The sequence below is a fragment of the Marmota flaviventris genome, chromosome 13 (assembly GCF_047511675.1).
Source record: "Marmota flaviventris isolate mMarFla1 chromosome 13, mMarFla1.hap1, whole genome shotgun sequence".
Taxonomy (NCBI): Eukaryota; Metazoa; Chordata; class Mammalia; order Rodentia; family Sciuridae; genus Marmota; species Marmota flaviventris.
In genome coordinates this window covers 77,687,930-77,714,470 of record NC_092510.1, presented here as the reverse complement: position 1 = coordinate 77,714,470, position 26,541 = coordinate 77,687,930, and the positions used below count along the sequence as shown (strand labels likewise).

The window sequence follows — 26,541 nt, the reverse complement described above, 5'->3', positions numbered from 1 at the left end:
TTCTAGCTAAAAGTTTTATTTAAGAAATAATACCAATAAAGGGTTCCATTAAGATCCCTATAATAGAATACAAAAGGCAGGAAGTAAATAAGTCAAGAAGATAAGAATTTAATGGCAGTAAACAGTGATTTTTCATACATTTCTATTTTGTTTGTTTTTTTCCCTTCCTTCACTCCTCTACTCCTTAAAAAATAAAAAATAAATTAAAAAAAAAACACACTTAACTATGGTATAGATACTACAAGATCCTGAATTCAAACTCTGATTTACAGCAACAACAACAACAAAAAAAGTGGCTTTGGCCTCATCTTCCATTTCCTTATCTATAAATTAGGGGCAGTATCTGTAAAGGCTTTTGTGAGGGTTAAATTAAATAATGCATGTGAAAGTATATTAGTGAAAGTATATTAGCTGGCACATAGTAGATGATTTGTAAATATTAACTTACTCTTGAATCTTCTACTTAAAAATATGAAAAAACATTTTTTCTTGAGTGTCAATTTTTCGCTTCCATATCATATTATTAATTCCCTAGTATCTCGTAACCTTTCTGGCATCCAGAGGTACTCTAATGATGAATAAACTGAATTTATGTACTCTGTTTCTATTTCTGCTGTTTTTCTCTGGTTGTGGGCAACAGTTAGCATTGCAACAGTTAGCATCACAAATAAACAGGATAGCTATTGTTCATATTGCTACCATGCTTGGCATTTCACCAATAAAGAGTTATGAATCTGGATAAAATATTGGTCTATCTAGGCATCTGCTCTTAGGAATGATAATTTTTTGGTTATTATGCCTCATTAGAATTTCATTGCAAATTAGTTTATGGTTGTGTTCTCTAAACCAGCTATTGCTGGCTCTGGGAGTTGAGAGAAATGATACTTCCTAAGCTAAGTGCCAAGCACAATAATAGATATGTATATTATCTTATTGAGTCTCAACTCTATAGAACAAGTATGAATATTCCCATTTCACACACAAGAAACCTTGGTTTTTTAGAGAGGTTGAGTCTTGTTTGAGATGACAAATAGAAAATGGTGATGTGATATTCACCGCCATACTGATCTAGACTCAAAGTTCAAGTTCCTGTGTGAGATGTGAAAGATGCTGAGGGCTACTTACCAGTTTTGCCTGGTGTTAGAAAATGTTAACAAAAATGCAGTCATTACTAGACTGTGAATTGAAGGTCAGAGTTCTGGTCTTACTCATTTTTGGAGACTTGGTGGCTTAATGCTATGTGTAGAATGGGGTAGTGTCTCCAATTTTTTTTTTTATTAAAACAAATTTATCTTGTTCTCTCATCCTTTCACTTTGTTTGCCAAATGCTAAATAACTTTTATATTTACAAGCTTCTATTTGTCTTCCTTCTGTTTTACTTTCCAACAAGCTTAGTTCAGACAAAAGTGCTAAGATACTTCGACTGGGAGGTACTGTACTAAGTAAAACATAAGGATCTTTGAACACAGTGGGAGTGAGTTTGCAGATAGTACAGGTTCAGCATTTTGTCTTAGATTAGTGAGGTACATAATGACCCTGTTAGAAGCCAGGTCCATCCAGCTATAAACTTAACACCCCTGATACCATCCTTTGCCTTCTAGTAAATGTCTAGAGGATATTGTGAGAAGTGTGTGGGTAGTCAGGACTGGGATATCCGAGATAACCAGGAACAGTCAGTGCTCAACACAGGGGAGTCAGAGATCCAAGTGGGGGAGGATTTGCAGTATGAGCCCAGCCACCCATCCTGGCCCTCCCACAATGATCCAGGAGCAGAACAACCTTCTTTCCATATCCAGGATTTCTGATTATTCTACCTCAGTGTGTTTTGGTCTTGAAAGAAAGACTCTATACTTAAAGTACAGATAAAACAAACTGTAGCAATTAGGTAGATAAGTGTATAGGGCTTTTCTTATTTTTATATCAATAAATGTTCTCCAGTAACTGTATTTAAAGGATCTCCTTTGCTTCACTGCGGCAGCCTTCCTCATATCCTTAATTTTTATGAGTTCGACCTCCTTACCTGTCACTTTAAGGCCATAATTTTTAGGTTCCTTTTACTGAGTATCTCTTAAAATAGTCCCTTTACTTTTATATCTATAGGCTATAAATTTTGATTTTCAATAGCAACTTCACAAGACTAAAAGAGCTAGAAATCAATTTAACTGATATATCCCTTTCCTACTAACAGAAAATTTCAAATTCAAGTTAATAAAGCACAAGTTATAGCCATAAATATTCCTAAAAAATGTAGACATGATCTGCTTTCATGTTTCAAATCTCAAAAATTTTTACTCAGTTGTTCCCTATAATATATTAAGATATAATAAAGGTGGCTTAGAGTCAGTTTCCCCCCAGAGAAGTTTTCTCATGTCATTCTGTCAGCAGTTCACACTATGGTTCTCAACATCAGACATACTTGCAAGTATTCACATATGTGTATATACACATACACGTATATACCTCCATAAACGTACATACATAATTCTGGGGATATAGTCTACAATGCTTGAGAATTTTTTTTTTTACATCTACTTTAAATTTAAAAATTTACTTTCACTTTAACTACTGTGAGATCACTGTTATATCCATCACATGTGGCAGGTACTTAATAATAAATGTTTATTGAATAAGACGTGGCAAACAGCCTAATACAGTGAACGTACGTAAAGGATATAACTTCAAACAATGTATGGAGAATAGTCACTGGCATGCTTTTTAAATTTACAAAGTAAATTAAAAAGCAATCCCAGGAAGTAATACTAGGATTAACCTCGAAGGATCTCTGGAGACTGTGAGACTTGGTTTCTAAGTCTGTTGCAAATTTGAGAATGATTCAGCAGTTTTGTGTATTTGAAAATTATGGTACAAAAATTAAAAAAAAAAGTAAGGTTCTAAAGAAATGTAAAATAACAGAACTAGAAAAGTTGTTTGGGTGTGCATTTTTCTAAAGATAAATACATGTTTTTATATCTTTTCCTATTTCTAAAATTTTGTTGTAAAAGTAATGGAACAAGTTATCAAAGTAACTCCTTTCTCAGAATAACACATACAATGTGAAATTTACCTATAAAAACAAGTCACAAGTTAACAACTTTGCAATAAAATTTACCTCGCTGGAACTGGAAGTTTGGGGCAAAGAACAGATGATTTTGAAGATGTAGTATATTCAGAAGGCTTTAGGTTGTAGCTACATAGTGCTGAGCCTGTTGAAAGAAAAGTTATATGTTAACTGGAAGAACAGAATCTAGACAAATTATCTTCTGATTTTCTTTAATTTTAGATGTTAATACTCTCATATATAACTTTCAAACATTATAGAATACATAAGCATCTGATTTGATCTATATCATTAGCCCTCAATCATTTAAAACTCTTATTACTGATAATGTAATTAATTGTACAAATTTTAATTAATATTAAAGATAATAACTATAAGTACTAGAACTACTTCTATTGAGTATCTGCCCCATGTCAGGTTCTATGCAAGATGACATACATGTATGCATCGTTACCATAGAAATAGAGGCTAGGACATAAGGTAAATAACCTGCCCAAGAACACAGAGCTAGTAAGTGATAGAGTTGGGACAAAATACCACATCTCTCAACTGTAAACATTCTCTGTTCCTATGCTTCCCACTACTACATATTTAAAATTACTGCATAAAGCAATACACTCAGATAATACATTACTTTTTCTTATTTCAGGAAATACTCCTAACTGTAAATAAACTGAACAATTGATAAAACTGATAAATTTATAAGCAATCCCTAGTTTTCAGATAGTTTAAGATAACTTAAATCTAACCAAAGATTGGTGAAACAAAGAACCATATATTTTTCTGATTATTTGGCTAATACATATCTAAGCAGTACTGAAAATTCAGATGGATACAGTCCAGCAGATCTGGAATGCATTATTTTACTGACCTGCTAGTTCTATAATGAAGTGACTGGGATCCTGGAAGAGTCATTGCACAATAGGTGTTGGTAGGCGAGGAGATTTACATTCCAGCCTTAAAGATGCCAATGATCTACTGCATTCTATTACACAACAGGTTATATCTGATTAACTGAAGTTCCTGTCAGATTTCTAATTTGAACTAATGCCTTATTATTAAATATAAACAGAATAAATATGCATTCGCATTATAGTGATAATGGACTTCACACTGTTACCACCATGAGGCAAACATTAAAATATGAGGCAAACATGGCAGACTTCGTCACTGAATTAATTAATGGAAAAGGCATGTAAGCATGAGAAGGAAATGGAAAGGAAGATAGAAAAATGAACACAGCCTGGTATGCTGGGACAACAAAGTTGGGAGTGAGTTTATTTAAGTTATTTCTTGTCTGACCAATGAAAATAATTTTCAAAAAGTCATAAACCACCATTTAACTCAGCTGCCTCAAATCAGTGTTTAAATATGTGGGCCTAAGTGTTTAAATATGTGGGCCATAATAGTACATTTACATAAATATATGTAGCATATATTTTATACAAATATAATCCAAGTAATTTGACAATGCAATATATATGTGTGTGTGTGTGTGTGTGTGTGTGTGTGTACACACACACACACACTTATTTAAATATACTGGGAATTGAACCCTGAGGTCCTTTACCACTGAGCCAGGCCCCAGTCCTTTTATTTTTGGACAGAGTCTCACTAAATTGCTGAGGTTGGCCTTGAATTTGCAACCCTCCTACTTCAGACTTCCTGAGTCGTTGGGATTATAGGAATGTATCACCATGGCAAGCCACAATAGTATTTTTAGAGCGATACTTGAAAGTTACATAGCACTGTTCTTCACACATTTTTAGCTTTTGATAAGATTTCATAGGAGACTAGGTTTAAATTTTTTTTAAACTGTTCTTTTTCATTTTAATGACAATTTTTTTTTTAAAGTTAAGCACATGAACTGGGATGTGGCTCAATAGCATAGCATATGCCTAACAAATTTGAGGACCTCGTTTCTATCTCCATCACCATGAGACAGAGGAAGGAAAGAAGGAAGAAAGCAAGGAAAAAGAAGGGAAGGGGAGGAAGAGGAAAGGAAAAGAAAAACATTAAGGATGAAAATTGTTTTTAAATATTTAAGTCTTCCAAACGTATTCTCTCAGGTTTGAAGATAATACCACTAGATTTTATTTATAGCAATTTTAGAAAAACATGACAGCAATGGCAAGCAAACACTTTAGATTAATCCTAAAATAGCTGTGAGTTCTATTTCAGAACTGCTTATGAAAAAATAGCAACCATGCCAATAACTGCAGAGCCCTGAATGTGACTGTCAACTTCTTGATATGAATTGTCAACTTATTTCTTTCAAAGTCCAAGATGGAATCAATTTGCACGGTATAAAAGGCACTAACTAAAGCACTCTGTTGTCAGTGCTGCTAAACATACTGCTTCATCTAAATTCACTGAACACAATTTCCATCCCCACCCTTTTTCATTTAGAAAAGAGGTCAGCAGGTGCCACAGAGTTCAATTTTATAAATACTTTCCCAGGATAATACTCAATAAAAGGATAATAGCCTTAACTCTGATGGTCTTCTGGGACACAGGCCAGTACTAAGCAGATCCTGTACTAAATAGGTTTAAGGAAAAAGATCTTTACAATGTGTTGGTAGTAACAACCAGAAGAGTCACTTCGCTGTTTTCCTGCTCAAACAGTTGATGAACAGAGGAGGAAGAACATTAAAATGGTAATGACAAATATTTTAAATTGTTTTTCTTTTCATGTTTATCAGCTAATGCATATTCAGTGAACCTTTTAAAGGTAGTATCATTTACTTTTTTACAGTGAAAGTATAAACAACACAGCACAAGAGGTTTGGACATTAAAAAGTAAGACATGAAGTTTTCCTTCAGATGCAAAAGTTAAGTAAAAATCATACTTGAGTAATGAAAAAAATCAAAAAAACTAAAAAACAAAGGCTTATCTAGGCAATCCAGGCAATTTAGCCAATGTTATTCAAAGGCTATCAAAATGAGAGATCTTAGGAACCCAATTTGGGTATACAAATATTTATCATGGCAAATGTCTACTAGGATCTTCAGAATGTTTAAATACTATAATTTTTCAAATGGCTTATAACATTTAATTATTTATTTTCTAGCTCAATATCAATTATATCAACTCTCCTAAGAGGTACATTTTTATCACTACACTTCAAAACTTACAGCTGCAGAGAAAAAAAATAAGTAATACTTTCACGGCCTTACAAGCAATCACTGGCATATTTAGAAACAGAATTCTTTACTCTTAGGTCACTATGCTTCTTTTGTGTCATTCCTAATAATCAAAATCAAACAAATATTAAGTTCTTAGGAAAACAAACCACAAAAACATGTTCCACAGATACTTCAAAAATAATGTTTGCAAAAAAATTACTTCAATCACTCACTCTCCTCCTGTATATTTTCTATCCTGGTTAATGGTTTGAAGTCCCCAAGGTAAAATTTGCAAGTCACATGTCCTCTTCTTTACCTTTCACCTTCCCATACCATTCAAGGTGCTTGATCAGACCTTCCTATAGAATCTCAGATCTTCTTGATCAGGGCAGTTTAAATCCTCTCCCAAAAGGGATTCTCATCTCCCTCTTTATGCACATGACCTTCAGAATGGTCTTCAAAAATGCAGATCCCTTCTGTTATAGTCCTATCCTCAGGATAAAGTCCACACTTCTTGGATTCAAGGCTTCCTAAAGCAGGATTCTAGCTAAAACTCCAGGCTCACCTCAATACAATGAACTGCATATAATCAATTCTTTCTGTTTATCAGGCTTCCTGACCTTTTAACATGCTATTCCTTGGGCTTGCTCTGTCCTTCTAGGAACAGCATCTGAGTGAGTGCTAAAAGTTTGAGCAGAGCTACTACACAGTACTCACTCACACTTCACTTTCTCTGTCAAGCTTTCTCTGATCCACCCAACAAAGCTATTTGCCACTTAGCTCTATTAAAAAACACAGCATATTATTTTGTAATTTGTTTTTGTTTACCTATCATCTCCATTTTTAGAGTATGCTCTTTGAGAACTGGGACCTGGTGCTTTTGAAATATCTGCAATCCCATCTACTGGTACATAAGTAACACTCCAATGCCTTTTATTTAATAAAAACAGACATCCTGATCCAATGCTTGATTATAGGGGGCTGTCCTGTGCATTAATTCACTCAGCAAATATGTATGCCTAGTATGTGTGTGTCACTAGTGTTTGACAGATCTCTATCCTCTAGATAACCTTTGCCCAGTTCTGACAACCAAAAATCTCTCTAAACATTGCCAAATGTTTTTGGGCAGGCAGAGGCACTCTTAGTTGTGAACCAATGGTTTAAACACCAAATTATTTGAAATAAAAATATATAAAGAAGAGCTAATGTATTGGGGGCTATTTTTTGGGCCATAAAATTATGTTTAATTTGCTATCACAAATGCATAATATATTAAAATTAGGCAAAAGATATAGTCCTTGAAATATGATGGAGAAAATTTTCAATGAGTAGAAAAACATCTCAATGCAGATCAGTTTTCATTATGAAAAACAAATTCTATTGCTTTGTGATGTCCAATGAATTTAATCTCTCATCCTCTAATTAGAAAACTATATATTTACATGCTGGAAGAACAGGAGACAATTTTCCTAATTTCAATTTCTAGTAACCCCCAAAATCCAGACATATTTGCAATTTCCAAAAAGTACCATCTATTAGCTAGCTGAGGTATGACATTACCTGTTAGCCATTAGTGGCACATCCTGGGTACACAATAAATATTTGCTAAATGAATTAATTTTGAACATCTATGTGCAAGACTTCTACTAGGTATTGTGGAGGACAAGGAAAGTCTAACTTTACTATAACTCAAGCTCCTTAAATGTGGGACTGTACCTTATATCTTTGGCATCTTTAATAGATACTAATTGTTGGAGGAAGGAATTAGTTTAAATTATATTATCAAATGTAAGCGTCTCCCTGCTACTCTGCTTTCTTTGACCTGGAGGAAATTAAATTAATTGTTATAATTATTCATTTATAAATGTTTTCAAGTCCAAACTTTTGATTGACTATGCCAAAAAGAATCCATGCTAACTCTGTGGTTTAAGTTATATTGTTACTAACTGGTAAGAAAAAGGGCAATATACTGATGATCTACTGATATTGACTCTAAGCCTAATGACTGGATAATGATAACCGAAAGTCTTACTAGTTCTCACAAAAAGCAATTCTTATCTGAATGGATCATATAATTTGTCAAAGTTTTAAATGGCCAAAGCAATGATCATTAATGATCAAACTGGACAGTCATACTCAAAATGTGAACATGGGCCAGATGTATGCCTGTAATTGCATGCCTGTAATCAGTGGCTCGGGAGGCTAAGGCAGGAGGATCGCAAATTCAAAGCCAGCCTGTGACTTAGTGAGGCCCTAAGCAACTCAGTTAAGACCCTGTCTCTAAATAAAATATTAAAAAGGGATGGGGATGTGCTCAGTAGTTAAGTGTTCCTGGGTTTGATGCCTGGTACTAAAATAAACAAACAAAAAAGCCAAAAAATCAAAAAGTGAACATGTCCAAATGGCAGTTCATAAACCTCTCAGAATTCTACAAAATACAGTACATTAAAGAAGTACTCTCAAATGGTACTGCTTTTTCACTCCTATAAGTGAGATGCAAACAAAAGAAAAATAAGAATAATGGAAAAGATAATAAGAATCTCATGATTAGTATTTGCACCAAATGAGAATATGCAGTCATCCTCTAACTCATAGGTTATGTGCATTTATTTCTAAATCATTGGTTAGTATTTAGATAGCAAATGGAAAAGAACAAAACAACACGCAAAGCATCTGGCACAGTGCATGGTACATAGTAGGCACCAATAAATGACAAGTTGAAACAAAACTCTGGGCTTAAATTATCTAAAATTCAGATGCAGAATTCAGAATAATGGGGATGATAGTGGACTACTGACCAGAGGTGGTGGGCCTAACCAGAATTAGAGAGGAGAGAAAGAAAGAATTGCCGGAACTTGCACCATCTCCCCTTCCTTCACCACCTGTCAAAGCATGGTTGGGTTGAAACCAAAATTACATATAAAGCCAAAGTCAGCTTCAGAAGGAGGGGGATTCATTCCCTCCCCCCCTACAATGTATGTATTATTTAAGTTTTCAAAATTAATGATTAAATAAAGGAGAAAAGAAAACTGTTCATTAGAAAAAGAAAGTGAGAGTGAGATGACATTCATGCTCTCCTGAAAATAAGAACTCAGATGGGAGCTCTTACCAGATGGTTTCAATTTTCTCTGTAGGGCATTAGGTTAGCAAAGAGGATGAACAAGAGGGCTTAAGGGAAGAAAAGGTATGAATAATCACTTGGAGAGTGTGTATAAGAGAGATAAATGAGTGAATAGGATGAATTATTTAGAGATGAATAAAAAAGAACTGATTTCAGAGCAATTCTGGTTGGATTGAAGCTAAACAATTTACCTGCTGGTGGCAACTCACACGGATACAGAATTGAGGACAAAATGTGTTGAGAGCATAAGAAATTATTAAGTGGCAACAGAGATGAATAGGGAAATCGAGTCTATCATTTAAAAAAAAAAAAAAAAACAACCAGTTATGGATATCTACATTGTGAGCTCCTATATGAGAACCTGGATATTCAGAGATAAATGGAGCATAATCCTGCCCCCTGAAAATTTATACATGACTGCAGAAGATGATAAAGAACTGAAAGAAATTTGATACTGAGTCCTTATGGTACTTGACAACTTTGATTTTTTTAATGAACATTTTTTTATTGGTTGCTCAAGACAATACAACGATCTTGACATATCATATATTTGATTAAAATGGGGTATGAATTCTTATTTTTCCACGTGTACAAATTGCAGGATCACATTGGTTATACAGCCACGTTTATACATACAGCCATACTAGTGTCTGTTGTATTCTGCTGCCCTTCCTATCCCCCCTTTTAATGAACATTTTAAAATTATTTTCTTTTCTAGCATCAAGTTTATGTTATTCACGTCATATATGAATTACGAACCATAAAACCAAAATGTATACTTGTTGACCTACCACCCAACTCAGTCTAGACTGTATCTTTATATTCATCTAAGTTCTCCTGCCCGCTTTCAAAGCTCTTTGTAGAAGGCAACATCTCCACAAAACTAATCTAATTTCCAGCTTTTTCTTCTGAACTCTATTGTAGTCAGACATACTTGACAAAGGCTTTCCCATAAACTCTATCCAAGAAACAACTCCACTTTCTTGTCAAAGAAACGAAGATTTGAGGGAACGTTTTACTTGCCTAACAAATGTATTTCTTTTAAATATTGTTATAGGACCCAACAGCTTCCCCTTATAAAATTTTCAATAATTTCTAAAGATAATAAAATTTCATGTGAATGGATGTTGGTAAGTGCTAAAAAGTACTCTGAAATGTTGTCATGGAAACTTGAAATTCTTTGAAAAGGATTTATATTGTATTTTCATTGTGTTAAGAAAGAAACGTATTATTTTACCTTGCATTTTAAAATCAGGTTTAGAATTAGCATATAAAAAGTTACTACCTCACCCAGTATCCATTTTTGTTAAATTATGGTAAAATACACATAACATAAAATTTGCTGTCTTAACCATTTGCAATTGTACAATTTAGTACATTGTATACATTCACATTGTTGTATAACTCAACCCAATACACAGTGACTTCCTACTCTACCCCCCCACCCCCCATAGCTCCTGGCAACTGCTATCCTACTTTCTGTCTATGAATTTGGCTATTCTAGGGCCCTCATAACTGTGGAATCCTATAGTACTTGTCCTTTTGTGAATGGCTTATTTCCCTTAGCATAGTATCTTTAAGTTTCATCCATGTTGCAGCATTTTTAAGGCAAAATAATATTTAATTGTGTGTGTATATCACATTTTCTTTATTAATCTGTCCATGGACATTTAGGCTGCTTCTACCTCTTGGCTGTTTTTGAATAATATTGCAATGAACATACATGTGCACATATTTCTTGAGGATCCTCTTTTTTATTCTTCTGTATATACACTCAGAAATGGGACTACTGGATCATATTAGTCCTATTTTTAACTTTTTAAGGAACTTCTATACTGTTTACCATAGTTGCTACACGATTTTCATTACCACCAACCGTGCACAAGATTTCTAATTTTGCTATAGCCTCATCAACACTTCTTTTTCTTTCGTAACTCCTTAATAAATATATTATTTGCAAATATTTTCTCTCATTCCAAATATTTTCTCTCAACCCAAATATATGGGTTGACTTTTCACTGTTGATTTTGTCCTTTAATACGTTTAAGTTTTTAATTTTGACATGACAATTTTTCTAATTTTTCCTTTGCTTCCTGTACTTCTGGTATCATTTAGTTCCATGCAAGTAATGATGAAATCCAATACCATATAAGTTTTCCCTTATGATGCTTCTAAGAGTTTTACAGCTGTAGCTCTTATATTTAGGCTCTTTCATGGACTTTTAACTAGTTTACCTTACAGATTTGAAAATTTCCCACTTAAACCTGAATCATCCCTCAAAGACACTCCTCTAAAATTAATAATTGAGCCTTAAATATTTTAGATAAAAAGGCCTCTGTATTTTCTAACTATTTCTGTTAGAACCTTGGCTATAGATACCAATAAAAATTACCTGTTCCTTTTCAATCAACTTGTACTTCAAATAATGGAAAAGATAAGTTATAAAGATCAGAGGAGGGGAGCATAGTAAATGTAAAAAGCAGAGAAAGAAATCTCTCAGTGATAAAGGTAATATTGCAACTAAATTTTACCAGGTCCAATTTTAAGTCACCAATCCAAAGAAACAGCAGAGGTTCTTTGAAAAATTAATTCAGAAATTCCAACTTGGATTTTTTCCTAAAATAAGATAGGTAGGCCTCCACACCAGAAGCTCCCTTTCCATTTGAACTATACAGCTTTTCTACTTGCCTTTTGAAGTTACCATCCTCTACTATATGCTTCTTGATGCTGTCATTATTTTTTTATACTGAACTTACTGGTTTATTTTATACACAGCAACTCCAAAGCCTAAGGGTGCTTTTGTAGCTGGGCACTGATTTAAGAAGTCTGTTTTCTGAAAGAGTGTTTATTGATTAAAACTTCTTGAACACTTACTTTATGCAAAACACTGTGGGAAACGCAAAGCTGCAAAACACACCAGGAGCATCTTCTTAAACTAGACCTAAATAGACCACACTCGGTATCAGTTTCATTTGGGAGGACACTGGCCTGCGGGCAACACAGGCCAACAGGAAGGCATGGGTCATCTCTCCTAAAGGAACCATCAAGCAAGGCCATATAACTGAGCGAGAGGTAGCTCTTGCCTGGCCCTTCAGATGACAGCTAAGTTTCAAGATGCCAAGGCTTACATCCAGTAGGTTTGAGAGGGCATGTTCAAAGCGGACAAGTTTATGATTATATCAGAGTTTTGATTGCCAGTATAAGACATATAGAGACTTTTGTTTTTCACCACTGATAATTTCTGAGCAATGGGTTGGTGTTAATTGAAACTCTAGCAACATCGCATGAGACCAATACGTAAAGGAGTTAGAACTAGACAAAAATTGGAGGCAGAAGAATAATAATGGCAACACCAGCAGCCAAGACCATTTTTTAGCAACTTGCTATTTTCCATACATTGTTATAAGTATTCTTTCTCCATATATTGACTTACTATAAAGATCCTAATGAGGCACATTAGGTATATACATTATCCCTGCATCACAGATGGGGAAATTGAGATATAGAAAGGTAAAGCCAACTTGCCCAGAGTCTCACAATTACTAAGCAGAAGGACCAACAGTTGAACCCAAACAATCTGACTTCAGAGGCCATACTCTTAATATACCACCTCTCAGGGCTGGGGTGGTGGTTCAGCGGTAGAGTGCTCGCTTAGCATGTGCGAGGAGGCCCTGGGTTCAATCCTCAGCACCACATAAAAATAAATAAATAAAAAAGGTATTGTGTCCAACTACAAGTAAAAATAAATATTAAAAAAAAATACCACCTATCAGGTATATTGATCTACTCATAATGTGTAAGAGTTTGGAAAAACCCTTCAGGAATAACTCAGACTTCCCTAAGAAACCTGATAATGATAAAGCTGGTAGGTTTGGAAAAAAGGCTTAGCAAGGCAAATGTGGGGATATCATATGGGGATTAAAAATGAGATCTTAAACAGTATTTGGCACCTCTTCACTCACTGCCTATCACATGCCCAGTATTATTCATGCACCATCTTATTTAATCTTCATAACCTATGAGGTATTATTTTTTAAAATACTTCTTTATTTTAGTTGTAGATGGGAAAAATACTTTTTATTTTATTTATTTATGTGTGCCGAGGCTTGAACCCAATGCCTCATGAATGCAAGACAAGGCTCTACCACTGAGCCACAACCCCAGCACGGAGGTATTATTTTTAATTCACCTTTTTTTCAGATTAGGAAATCTAGATTCAGAGAAGCTACCACTCATTACAGAGCCAATTAGTGACTGAATCAGAATTGGAATCCAGATTCAAATCAACAGCATGCCCTTTCTACCATCTTATGCCTAGGGCATGAAGTGGTAGCCCAGGAATGTTGCCAGTCCTGCAGCTCCAGAAGGCCAGCAATCCTATCCCACCCCATCTAAGAGTTGCAGGAGTCTTGCTGATGTGTGCATAGCTATAGCCCCAGGCTGTATCTCCACCCAACTAGAGTTACACTGGGTGAATACAAATCAAGTCAGCTGCTATCCAAGGAACCAAAAACAGCCTTGAATTTGGGAAGGCCTGAGGAGTACTAAATACAAAACACAATCATGAAACTCAAGGAAGTTCAAAAACCTGGGCTTGAGGGGCCATCAGCACCCTAACCCTCCAAAGTGGTTTAAACAAAAATTCTCTGAAGATAACTGAAACAAGCTATTTGGAGCTGAGGATAACATATTTGAAGATAAGAATCTCAAGGGAACAGAGCTAGATTACATAAAACTGTCTCTTCTGGTTTTCTCAGCTAATTCCCATACATTTAACCTCAAAGTTCCTCAAACCTATTCTTACAGAAACAGTCATGACATAATGTTAAATTTAAAAAGCAGAACACAAAGTTATATGTACACTAACACATTGAAAAAAGAACTGATGGAAGACTTTTGATTTTTACTTTATACTTTTATCTGAAATTTTCAAATTTTCCTTTTCATATTACCCTGTTAATCACAGGCTAAAACACACACACACAGGCCCAAACTGAAATACTTTTAATCAACACTTGTCAAGAAAGGAAAATATCCAAATTTTACAGAGTAGTCTAATAATTTCCAAATACTCATCAGGCTATATATCAAAATCACCTGAAGCATTTATAAAAAACACAAATTTCCAGAACCCAAAGACCTACTCAGAAGTTCCCCAGCAGGGGCCTAGGAATCTAATAAGAGTTTTGTCTTGTTTTTGAGTAAAGGTGTGAAATAATCTATGGTGTGGTCAGTTTTTGCTTTTTTACTTTTTGAGATGGAATCTTATTATGTTGCTCAAACAACCTGGAACCTCCTGCCTCAGCATCCTGATAGCTGGGACTATAGGTACACACCACGGAGTATGGTGAATATCTAGAGTTTTAATAAGCTCCCTAGGTTGACTCTAATATTTTTTAATGAGGAAATCAAAAATTACTTCAATTCTTTTTCTTTTTAAGGTTCTTTGATCACTTATTTAATGTCAGGACAAATTCATATGGGAATGTAAAGACATAATATTTAACAGTGAGATAAAGGATTGGAGTGTAGATGTAGATGGCCTAAAATCTCACCATTCGTCTCTGCAAACTTCTGGACATCACTCAAGGTTTTCAATTCTTGTCTTGGACATGCTGCTACACACAGTGCTACAGACTTAATCTTCCGGTTTATCAAGTCCAGATTGCATGGATCCAAAAAGAACACATACCTAAAGCGTGGAGAAAAAAACTGAGATATTACTTCACAAAACACATTCTATTTCACTGTGTATTTGATTAAGCCTAAAAGCAAAGAACATACTCTTTCACAATAAACATTTCACTAATCTAATCATCAGTAATTTTTAGAAAATAACCACTTACACATATAAAGTGGGAATGGAGTAACTGAAGGACAAAGTTTTCAGAATGTATTTTTCTAACAGTAACATTTTTGTGATGTGTGCATATAGGTTTTATCATGAGAAATTATCTATTTAGTGGTCTCATTTTGTCAAACTTGTACTAAAAAATTTACTAGAATATCCCAATACAGCAATGACATGAATTATAGTTTTTATGCAAGCTATAAATGCTCCTTAATTAATTCAGTTAATTTTAATTATCAAAATGAATATATATAGGGGCTGGGGTTGTGGCTCAGTGGTAGAGTGCTTGCCTAGCATGTGTGAGGCACTGGGTTCTATCCCTGGCACCACATAAAAATAAAAAAAAAAGTAAAATAAAGGTATTGTGTCCATCTACACCTAAAATATATTTAAAATAATGAATATATAAATATGAATATGTGTATATAAATTAATATGTACTGAATTGATTATATAAAGTTGAATGGAAACAGGAAAGATACACCAACATCTCAGTCATCTCTAGGTGTTAGAATAAAGTGATTTTGATTTCCTTTCTTTTACTTTTCAGAATTCTCATTTTCTACAAAGAATGCAAATTACTTTTGAATTGAGATAAAGGCAATAAATACTATTTATTTAAAAGGTCCATTACAGATAGACAAAATAATCCCTCAATCCTAAATAATTCCCCCTGGATCTTGGACATTTGTATTTTTAAAAAGGGAAGATTAATTAAAAGTCACAGGACAATAGATAATTTTAATGTGATAAAGCAGAAGACATGACAAAGATTACAGATGTTATCTCTTGCCCAAATTGAAAGTGAGGCCAGAACACTCTCAGCTGAGAGAAGCAAGGATGGAGGGAGGGAGTGTCAGAAGGAAGGCTTGAGTAAAGAACCTCCATCCACAGGCTCAATTCTACTGAGTCCTTGGAAAGTTTTATAAAATCGCGCCATCTGTCATAGTCTTTACCACAATGTAACTCAAATCTGCAACTGGAAATGTAACCGGATGTATGAATTAGGCAATCACTTCTCAGCTTTCTGGCTATGATCAAGTGAAGAATAAGGTGGAAAAACTGAGAAGCAAAAAGAATAAAGCCAATGTCTGTGCTAGGATAGAGGCTATAAAAGAAAACCAGGAAAAAAAAAAAAATAAAGCAGTTAAGTAGAAAAAGTGGCAGGGCACCAGAGAGGCCTTTGCACACTGCACACTTCAGTGCAGCCAGGGGACCAGGAACCCAGCAAGAAGGGCCGGTAGAAACTATAGTATAAAGCACTAAACCAAACAACCAAAACAAAACCAAAAACAGTCACCCTCTTAGCGACTCCAAAACCATTAATGTATTAATGTTCTACATAGATAAAAAGAATGCAGAGGCCAACTTTTCTCCAATGCATATTCTTGGCACCTTTGTCTAATGTAAGTGTAGTTTTGTGGGTTAGTCTCTGTGTCCTCTATTCTGTACCATTGGTCTAAAAGTCTGTTTTGGTGCCAATATCATGCTGTTTTTGTTACTAGTGCTCTGCAGTATAGTTTAAAGTCTGGTACAGTGATGTCACCTGCTTCACTCTACCTGCTAAGGATTGCTTTAGCTATTCTGGGTTTCTTATTTTTCCAGATGAATTTCATGATTGTTTTTTCTATTTCTATAAGAAATGTCACTGGAATTCGAATTGGAATTGCATTAAATCTGTATAGTGCTTTGGCAGTATGGTCATTTTGATAATATTAATTCTGCTTATCCAAGAGCAAGGAAGATCTTTCCATCTTCTAAGGTTTTCTTTGATTTCTTTCTTTAGGGTTCTGTAATTTTCATTATACAGATGTTTCACCTCTTTCATTAAGTTGATTCCCAATGGTACAGAATAGAGGACACAGAGACTAACCCACAAAACTACAATTATCTTATATTAGACAAAGGTACCAAGAACATGCATTGGAGAAAAAATAGCCTCTTCAACAAATGGTTCTGGGAAAACTGGAAATCCATATGCAACAAAATGAGATTAAACCCCTATCTCTCACCATGCACAAAACTCAACTCAAAATAAAACCAGAAACCCTGCATCTAATAGAAGAAAAAGTAGGCCCTAATCTCCATCATGTGGAATTAGGCCCCAATTTCCTTAATAAGACTCCTGTGGCACAAGAATTAAAATCATGAATCAATAAATGGGATGGACTCAAACTAAAAAGCTTCTTCTTAGCAAAAGAAACAATCTGTGAGGTGAATAGAGAACCTATATCTTGGGAGCAAAACATCAGATACAGCACTAATCACTAGGGTATATAAAGAACTCAAAAAGCTAAGCACCAAAAAAACCAAATAACCTAATCAATAAATGGGCCAAGGACCTGAAGAGATACTTCTCAGAAGATGATGTATAATCAATCAACAAATACATGAAAAAATGTTCATCATCACTAGCAATTAGAGAAATGCAAATCAAAACCACTCTAAGATTTCATCTCACTCCAGTCAGAATGGCAGCTATTTATGCATACAAACAACAATTAGTGTTGGCGAGGATGTGGGGAAAAAGGTAGACTCATACACTGCTGGTGGGACTGCAAATTGGTGCAGCCAATATGGAAAGCAGTATGGAGATTTCTTGGAAAATTGGGAATGGAACCACCATTTGACACAACTATCCCTCTCTTCAGTCTACACCCAAAGGACTGAAAAACAGCATACTATAGGGACACAGCCACATCAATTCTTATAGCAGCATGATTCACAATAGCTAAACTGTGGAACCAACCTAGGTGCCCTTCAATAGATGAATGGATTAAAAATGTTGCATATATACACAATGCAATATTACTTAGCAATAAAATCATGGCATTTGCAGGTAAATGGATGAAGTTAGAAAAGATAATGCTAAGTGAAGTTAGCCAATCCCAAAAAAAAACAAATGCTGAATATTTTCTTTGATATAAGGAGGCTGAATCATAGGGGGGTAGGAAGGGGAAGCATGGAAGGAATAGACGAGCTCTAGATAGGGCAGAGGGATTGAGGGATTGGAGGGGAATGGAGGGGCATGGGGTTATTAATAATGGTGGAATGTGATGAACATTATTATCCAAAGTACATGTATGAAGAAATGAATTGGTGTGAATATACTGTGTATACAACCAGAGATATGAAAAATTGTGCTCTATATGTGTAGTAAGAATTGTAATGCATTCCACTGTCATATATAAATTTAAAAAAAAAAACACATAAATCCTAACAACTCTAAAAAAAAAAAAGAATGCAAAGAAGCCAGAAAAGGAATGTGGTTTAGAAGTGGGATTCATGGACAGTTTCCATGCTAATGACAGGAGGCAGTAAGGGCATAGAGAGAAATGTTTCTGGCAACCTTAGGGTAGAAAAAAGCATTCTCTTACTAATTCTCCTTCCAACTATCCTTTGCACCCAATTGAGCATGTCCGTGCCTGGGTGTGGGTACTATGAACTGCACAAAACCAGATTCTGGACAGGAAATACCCAGGTCCTTGTGTAGGGAGTCCTAAACCTTTGAATCAATGACCATTGCTAACACCAACACCACTATTAATACCATTAACAATAACAGTAACGGTAGCCAAATTTACTGTGTACTTACGTGGTACAGTGTACCATGTGCTACACTGAACTCTTCACATGTATCAATGATTTTATCCTCACAATACTGTGGTGTGTCTTGGCAGGTGGGAGTTGAGGTGGATACAAGGTGGGGGAGAGGAGTACAAAGTTCTAAGTGATGAGCAATGCCCTGAGAAGTGTCTGGAGAAATCACACGATTCTAGAAAACCAGGCTTAGGGAAAAGGAAAAGGACAGAGGCTGCCAAGGCCTTGCAGCTGGGCTGAGGCTCTCACTGACAGCCTCCTGAGAACAGAAACACTCATTGTCCTGTGGGCTTCTGCCTCCTTCACTGCCAAAAGTGCCCCCACTGTATTTATGTTCCACCCTAAGACACATTCCCTGATTTACACTAGTGACTGAGCAGCAGCCTCACACCATGCTTTAGTTAGACCAACCTGAACTTGCTTTGGGTTCTCTCTCTTGAGATGGGATCTTGCTAGCCTTTAACTTGTGATTCTCTTGCCTCGGCCTCCTAAGGACTGTGATAACAGTCACTCACCACCATATTTATCCTTCTAAGCCTCAGTTTTCTTTTCTGTAAAACTGTACATGACCTATGTCAGAGTTTGCTAAATGTTATCAATAATATATATATAAAGTACCTAACATATACTCTGTGATTCCCATCATTATTAAGAAAACTACTTGCCTTTCACAAATTTTACATTTGATAGCAAGGCACTACATTCAATAATTTCTGATAGGAACATAAAACAGGACTACAATACTAATATTTAGTCTTCATTTGAAAGACAAATCTGCATGGAAGTGTTTATGACTGCTAGGTTACTAACCTTAATGAGAACTAAGTAGTCCTCCAGAACAGGTCCAGCACAAGGAAATAAGAAAGGAGGATGAGGGGAATTCCATAATGACTATATAATAATGTAAAACTAACACTGCGCCTTTTTTCTTTTTGGTCCTAGAAATTAAACCAAGGGGTGCTTAACCGCGGAGTCATATTCATATTTCCACATTAAATGGAGAATTGTACAAAGGATTCATAAGTTTTAAATAACTTTTACTATAGTATATTGTTACAACTGTTCTATTATTAGTAGTCAATATTTTAATCTCTATCCATGCCTAATTTATAAATTAAATTTTATGAAAGAATATCATATACATATAGGGTTTGGTACTATCCATGGTTTCAGGAAGTCTGCCTAACATCTTAGAATGTATTCCCTGAAGATAAGGAGGGACTGCTGAGTGTAACTAAAACTATGAATCAGTGGTTTTCAACTGAGAGGGTAAAAAAAAAAAAAAAAAAACAGGTAAAAAAGCCACAAAACCTTCTAGAAAGATTTATCAAAACCCAGCCCAGTTTCAGTCCCACCAGGCAAATGGTGGGGACAAGGATGGGCACATGAATTTTGCAAAAGCTTCTCAGGCAATGCTGATGACACACTTTGGCCTCTCTGCTGCATCCCTCCAATATAGCAAACCAATGTCAGAGATAATTCATAAATATAAGTTAAAAGCAAGTTTTTCATTGCTGTTCTTAGTGGTTCTTTTACTAGACCTATTAAAAACAATAGCTTTGTTAAGTTTCACATCCTTTAGAGGAACTGCAATAAAACAAAATACCAAAAGTAGAAATGAAAGCAAGATGGGAAGCAATATTAGAGAAAAATACGCCAGAAACTAAACAGCCTAGATACCTGAGGACATTGGCACGCACAACACGCACACAGCACGATAGCATGATACACAGAACGCATTTGCAAAGGGAATTGCAAAACACCCTAAGCAAGCATTGAACTGAAAAGTTAGAGGGAAGTAGAAAAAAAAATACTCAGACCAAAGTGCAAAGCCAACATACAGAGGGTAGCAAGTAAGGCATGTAAATCTACATTATGGTGGAGGTGGCTTCTAGTATTATTTGAAGGAGATAGAAAATAAATTCACTTTAAATTGGTGATTTTGAAATACAAGAACAAATTATGTCCAAAAGGCAGGAAAAGAAGAAATATCTAAATAAAACATTCTGTCTACATAATGAACAAGAGGACAGATGCACACGAGATGAAACAAAACAATGAGGCAAAAGGAGGGACACAAAAGCTCAGAAATAGGCACAAGAGCCACTCAAAGAGGGGCACTTCTGAAAGGCACCTGTGTGCACAGCAAGAAGGTAAAACTAAATGAATGACATGATGCCAGAGAGGGCTCAAAGCTAGTTTAAAGCTGGATTTTGCTTTTAATTTCGTCGCTGAAGAGAGGAGAAGGTACAGAAGACTGACCAAGAATTCACTCTGAGTCACAAAGCATCTTAGGCTCTGTCCTTACAACATCCTAATCCAACAAATGAGGGAACTGATTTAGAAGTCAGGCAACCAACACGAGGCCACATTAGCTTGACTGCTGGGGAGACTGATTCCCAAGTATTACTCTTTCCAATTCAAATTAGAAAGTGAGAATACATGCAATGGAGAGTGATCTGGGGCTGATTAAATCAGCTTACTCTTCTAGGATGTCTGAGCAGACAGTCCCACCTGGATAAGATGCAGGGCTCTGCTCCAGGTAGGACGACACCCGTGATAAGGATTAAACCAGATGACGTGAAAGGAAAACATCCCATTCATTCAACCAACATTACTAAGTATTTACTCCTGCAGTAAGGCCTTTTGACAAAAGGTTCATAAAACAGTTTTTGAATGCAAGTAACTTATAGTCTAGAGAGGAAGAGACAAAAATATAATAATCATTTCGAAACCATGCGATTCATGACAAGGTTGAGATGGCAGTGGAAACTGTGTAGCTCTGCCTGGACAGTAAGGGGTTAGAGGAAGCATTAAGAAGGAGGAGGCAGTATCTTAGCTACATTTTGAAACTGAGTAGGAATTTTCCAGACAGATGGGGAAGGGAGAACTCCAGGCAAAGGAAACTGCATGCCTAAAAGCAGAGAAGCATGAAAGAGCATATTTAAGGAACTGCAAATGATTTGATAAGGTCGACTATAGGATGAGGCATCAAAGAGCTATGCACCAAGGAGAAGCAGGAAGAGAAGAGGCCGCCACCCTCAGACTCTGGAGGATCTTACAGCTCTACCCCCTTGGGCGACACGCACTCCTCACATGGCCCTGGCACAGTGATGCCCTGGTAAACCCAGCCCCTTGGGTTGAAGGCCAGGGCAGGAATGGCTGGGGCGCAGCAGCACTGCTCCAGAGATGAGCCTTTGCCATTAAACTGCCTCCTGCTGCCATGGTAACTCTCTGCGGCAAGGCTTTTTGGAGCAAGAGGTGGCAAGCAGATACTGGGTCTGCTGGCCGCCTCCTGCCGAATTTGGCTGCTCTCCTCTCTAATCAGGACGGAAGCACTGCAGCACTGAAGCTGGAGAGCTGGATGAAAAGCCCTCCGTCGTCTTCTGCTTTAGTGATTCCTGATGCGTGTCTTCCCCGAAGGGGAATAAAAATGGAGTCTGATCATTTTTCCAATTATTACCTCATATCAATTTACAATTTATAGCTCCTTTCTACAGAGTATGCTGCCGTTGTGAATCACATGAAAGGAAAAGCACCCGCAGTCTAGCAGAGGCTTCTGCTATTACTAACTAGAGGTTACAGAGAGCCCCAAGAGGCTACACTCCACCCACAGTGGATTCTGCACAGAGAAGGCCTCTTATTTCCTGGGGGTGGGAAATGCCAGCAAGGCAAGTCCAGTCATCTCCTCTGGGGTGGGACTCAAATGCCCATGGAGAGCTGTGTTATAACAGGAGAGAGCTCCAGGGCCAGCACAACAAAGTCAGTAAAACCCAACTAACCACAACACATAATTAACTTAAATCCTGTTGGCCCCAACTTTCTGGAACAAAGCTAAGAAACAAGTTGAGAGCAGCAATTTGTCTTCAAAATAGTAACTGCAGGGGCTGAGGGTGTAGCTCAGTGGTAGACTGCTTGCCTAACATACAGGAGGCCTCAAGTCCGTCCCTAGCATCAAAACAAAACAAAAAGCCAACCAATACATCAACCCTAGACAGTGGCAGAGGGAGTTGTACAATGTTCGCAACACCCCCAGCCTGCATGAAGCTATGGTCTGAATGTTTGTCCCCTCAAACCTGTACATTGAAATTTACTTGTTGCTGCGATGGTATTAAGAGGTGAGACCTTTAAGAGGTACTGCCCTCATGAATGAATTAATACCATTATCTGTAGAGTGATTATAGGAGTGGGCTCCTGAGGAAAACTGGAAGTTTGGCCCTCTTGTGCACACGTAGGCATGTTTATTCATTTTTTCTCTCTTTCTCACTCATTATGAGATGCCTTCTATCATGTTATGATGCAGCAAAAAAATCCTTATCAGATGTAGCCCCTTCATCTTGGGACTTCCCATCCTCCAGAACTGTGAGTCAAATAAATTCTATTGCTTATAATTGACCTGGGCTCTGGTATTCTGTTATAGCAATAGAAAATGAACTAAAACAGACCAGAGAACAGAAAGAGAGGAGGATTGTGGTAACTGGAAAGCTTCATCTATTTAGGCTGATGACAGGGATGTCATCACTGTGTCCCCCATCCTGAAGAAAAGGCAGAAATCTCCTGGGGTTGGGGGAAAGTACCACAAATACTAAGAATGAACCTTACCAATCCCCAAAGAATCAAGTGAAGCTAACTGGCACCACAGCCTCCTTTGCTAGCATTTCTCTGGCCCTTGATTTACAGATAACTGCTAAGAAGGGAGAATTTCATAGTTCCTTCTGGTAGTTCAGAGCATCAAGAGCTGAAAACAAGTTCAAATAGCAGAGGACCCCCAGGGATCAGATTGTGAAACAACACTCAGAGAACATTTGTCTCTCTCTGACCTTAACTCCCACTGGTCTCCCCTAGTCCCCTTTCTAGTCCTCAAACTCTTTGGCACACACCTTGGGGCCTTTGTACCATCTGCCTGGAATTTTCCTTTTCTAGAGAGCAACAAGGCTAGTCCCTTACTTCTTTGAAGTCTTCCTCCAAAATTGACCTCCTCATTGAAGACTTTGCTGGCTACTCTGTCTAAAAGGCCAACCCTCTACTCTGACGCGCCTTCTCCATCTTCCCTGTTTCATTCATTTCTCCTCAGCACTTTCATTTACACACTGTGTATTTTACTTATTTATCTGTTTATTATCTGTCTCCACCAAAATGTATGTATATATGTATATGTCTCTCTCATAATATGTATTATTTATATATATATATATATCTCAGCTTCAGAAAGGCAGGGATATTTGACTACGAATCACTATATCTTTAGTGCCTAAAATAATGAATGCCTGGTACAATGAAGATGCTCCATAATCATTTAATGAATTAATAAACAGATGGTAATTGTACAAAATTTTCAAGTGAAGCTGAGGTCAAGATAAAGTTGGTAATAAGATATTTTAGGTAGAGAAAAAAACTCTCTTTTATTCAACAGAAATTTATTAAACACCCACTCAGCCAGATATAGGATTAAGTAAGCACTAGAGATAGAATGATAAATAGAACCATGCCAGCAAGCATCTTGCTTCCCAGCATTCACAGTCCAGAAGTTAAGGAGACAGCTGTAAACCATGTGGACAGACCCTCAGATGGGTCTCGCGAATGGAGACAAGATGCCCACAAAAGAAATATCTAAAGCCAAGATGTAAAGAAGGATAATAGTTCGCCAGGTATGGAGGAAAGGGGATAAGCAGGGACAGAATGAGCCCACCAGGGCATAAAGTGAGAGAAAACAGGGCTCAGCTGAGAAAACAAGAAAGATCAGCATGACTGATACGTACTGTGATGGAGACATGGTGGCTGGATGAGAGAGCTGGAGTGAAGTTGTCTAGGGCCTTCTAAGTGCTATTAATGGTGCTGACAAGTTTAGAGCCCATGTTAAAGATGCTGAGAAGCTGTTGGGAGTTTATCAGCTGCAATATGGAGAATGAACAAGACAGAACATAAGGAGACTAGTCAGGAAGCTACAGGATTTCCACCAAGAAATGAGGCCTTCAATCATTGGTGGGAATAGTAACAAGAAGGAACAAATTTCAAAAGATTGAAAACAAACAAACAAACAAAACTTGATGACTGATACATGTAGAGGACATGGAAAAATTAAGGATCATGCTTAGTATCAATTCAGACCAGGGTGGTTGGGGTGTTCTGGTTTGGAATCCCATTCTATTAAAAAAAGGGGAGGGGCGGTTTAGAAAGGATAAGAAGATACGAAGTATTTGTAGTATTTGTAGGACATCCAAGTAGACCCAGACAGTTAGCTATAGTTCCTAGCAGAGAAACCCTGGACAGGGATAGAGAATTTGGATTGCTCAGCATATAAATGGTAATTTACACCTGGAAGTAGATGAGGTCACCAAAGCAAGTATGCCGCTGAGATTTCTAATCCGTGACCCTCCTGAAATCATACACAGTTTGACATGTATTTTCCTCAAATGAGAATTCATATTTCACAGTTTTGAACCAACTGTCAGTACCAATGAAAGACATTAAAAGGAAGACCCTACCCATACACACACACACACACACACACACACACACACACACACATACACGAGCCAAAGATATACAAACAGAACAAGACAAAGGCAGGAACTGAAAAAGCATGGGAGAAAAATGATTTTTCTGTTTAGCTGCAAAGCCAGTCTCTTCCTTGTACCATCAAGGGAGAAATCACTGCCAAAATAAAATCCAGGAATCACTAACTATAAATTGTGTTTCTTATACTAAGCGGAGGCAAGAAAACAAATAAAACATCTTTAAAAACATTTTACAAGAGCTACAAGAAAAAAAAAGACTTTTTTCTATTTAGCAAAGTTTACTGGAAGAACACCTCCAAAACAAGTTCATTGTTCATACTACATAATCAGGGGTATTCTCAAAATCAACTTTTCTAGTAATCATACTGAGAAACGGTATGTGCCATGAGACAAGGGCAAGAGAGTTCATTTTCTCTTTAATTTAACAACTTGATTGAGGTATAATTAACATACCATAAAGTTTTCCTTTATAAACTGTGCAATTCAATGTTTTAAGTATATTTTATTGAGTTTTTCAGTAAAATATAATTTTAGAGTATTTTCATCACTCCAAAAGAAATTATTTATTAACAGTCACATTCTCCTATATCTCTTCTCCTTCAACCCTACACAACTATTAATCAACTTTTTTCCTCCATATAAACTTGCTTCTTCTGGACATTTCATATGAGTGGAATAATACAATATATGCTTTTTGTAGCTGCATTAATTTATTTAGCGTAACACTTGCAAGATTCCTCATGCTATAATAAATATCAGTTCTTCATTCCTTTTTGTGGCTGAATAATATTCCATTCTGTAGATATACCTTGTTTTGTTGACTCATTCATCAAGGATATGGCCTCAAGGCTTCACTTCCTTCAACTAGGTCCTGCATCCACAGTCTGTGTGCTGTTTTTCCTTTTAGGCTATTATGAAAAATTCTATCAACATTTTCATGTACGGGTCTTTGTGTGAACATGTATTTTTAATTCTTTTGGGTAGACACCAAGGAGTGATACTGTTATACATGGTAATTCCATGTTTAATATTTTAAGGAATGGCCAGACTGTTTACCACAGCAGCTGCACCTTCTACATTTCCAGCAGCAATGCATATAGATGCTCCAATTTCTCCACATTTTTGTTAAAACTTTCAACTGTATTTTTCTGTTACAGCTAGCTATTCTAGTGGATTGGTGGTTTTGATTTGAATTTTTTTTTTTCTTTGATGGCTATTATAGTTTGGATATGAGTTGTCCACCAAAAGCTCAGGTGTTGATGGCTTG

At 36.4% G+C, this 26,541-nt stretch overlaps 1 protein-coding gene across 3 annotated transcripts in view; it reads right to left on the bottom strand.

Annotated features, from left to right (window-relative positions):
• Slc44a1 (solute carrier family 44 member 1) overlaps positions 1-26,541 on the bottom strand; it is a 186,160-nt gene that overhangs the window by 85,414 nt on the left and 74,205 nt on the right. For all 3 annotated transcript variants that reach the window (XM_027942967.3, XM_027942968.3, XM_027942969.3), the window contains exons 4-5: positions 14,861-14,997; positions 3,110-3,203 (exon numbers count right to left, since the gene is read on the bottom strand). In XM_027942967.3, the coding sequence (XP_027798768.1) occupies positions 3,110-3,203; positions 14,861-14,997 (231 nt within the window). The remainder of the gene's footprint in view (positions 1-3,109; positions 3,204-14,860; positions 14,998-26,541) is intronic.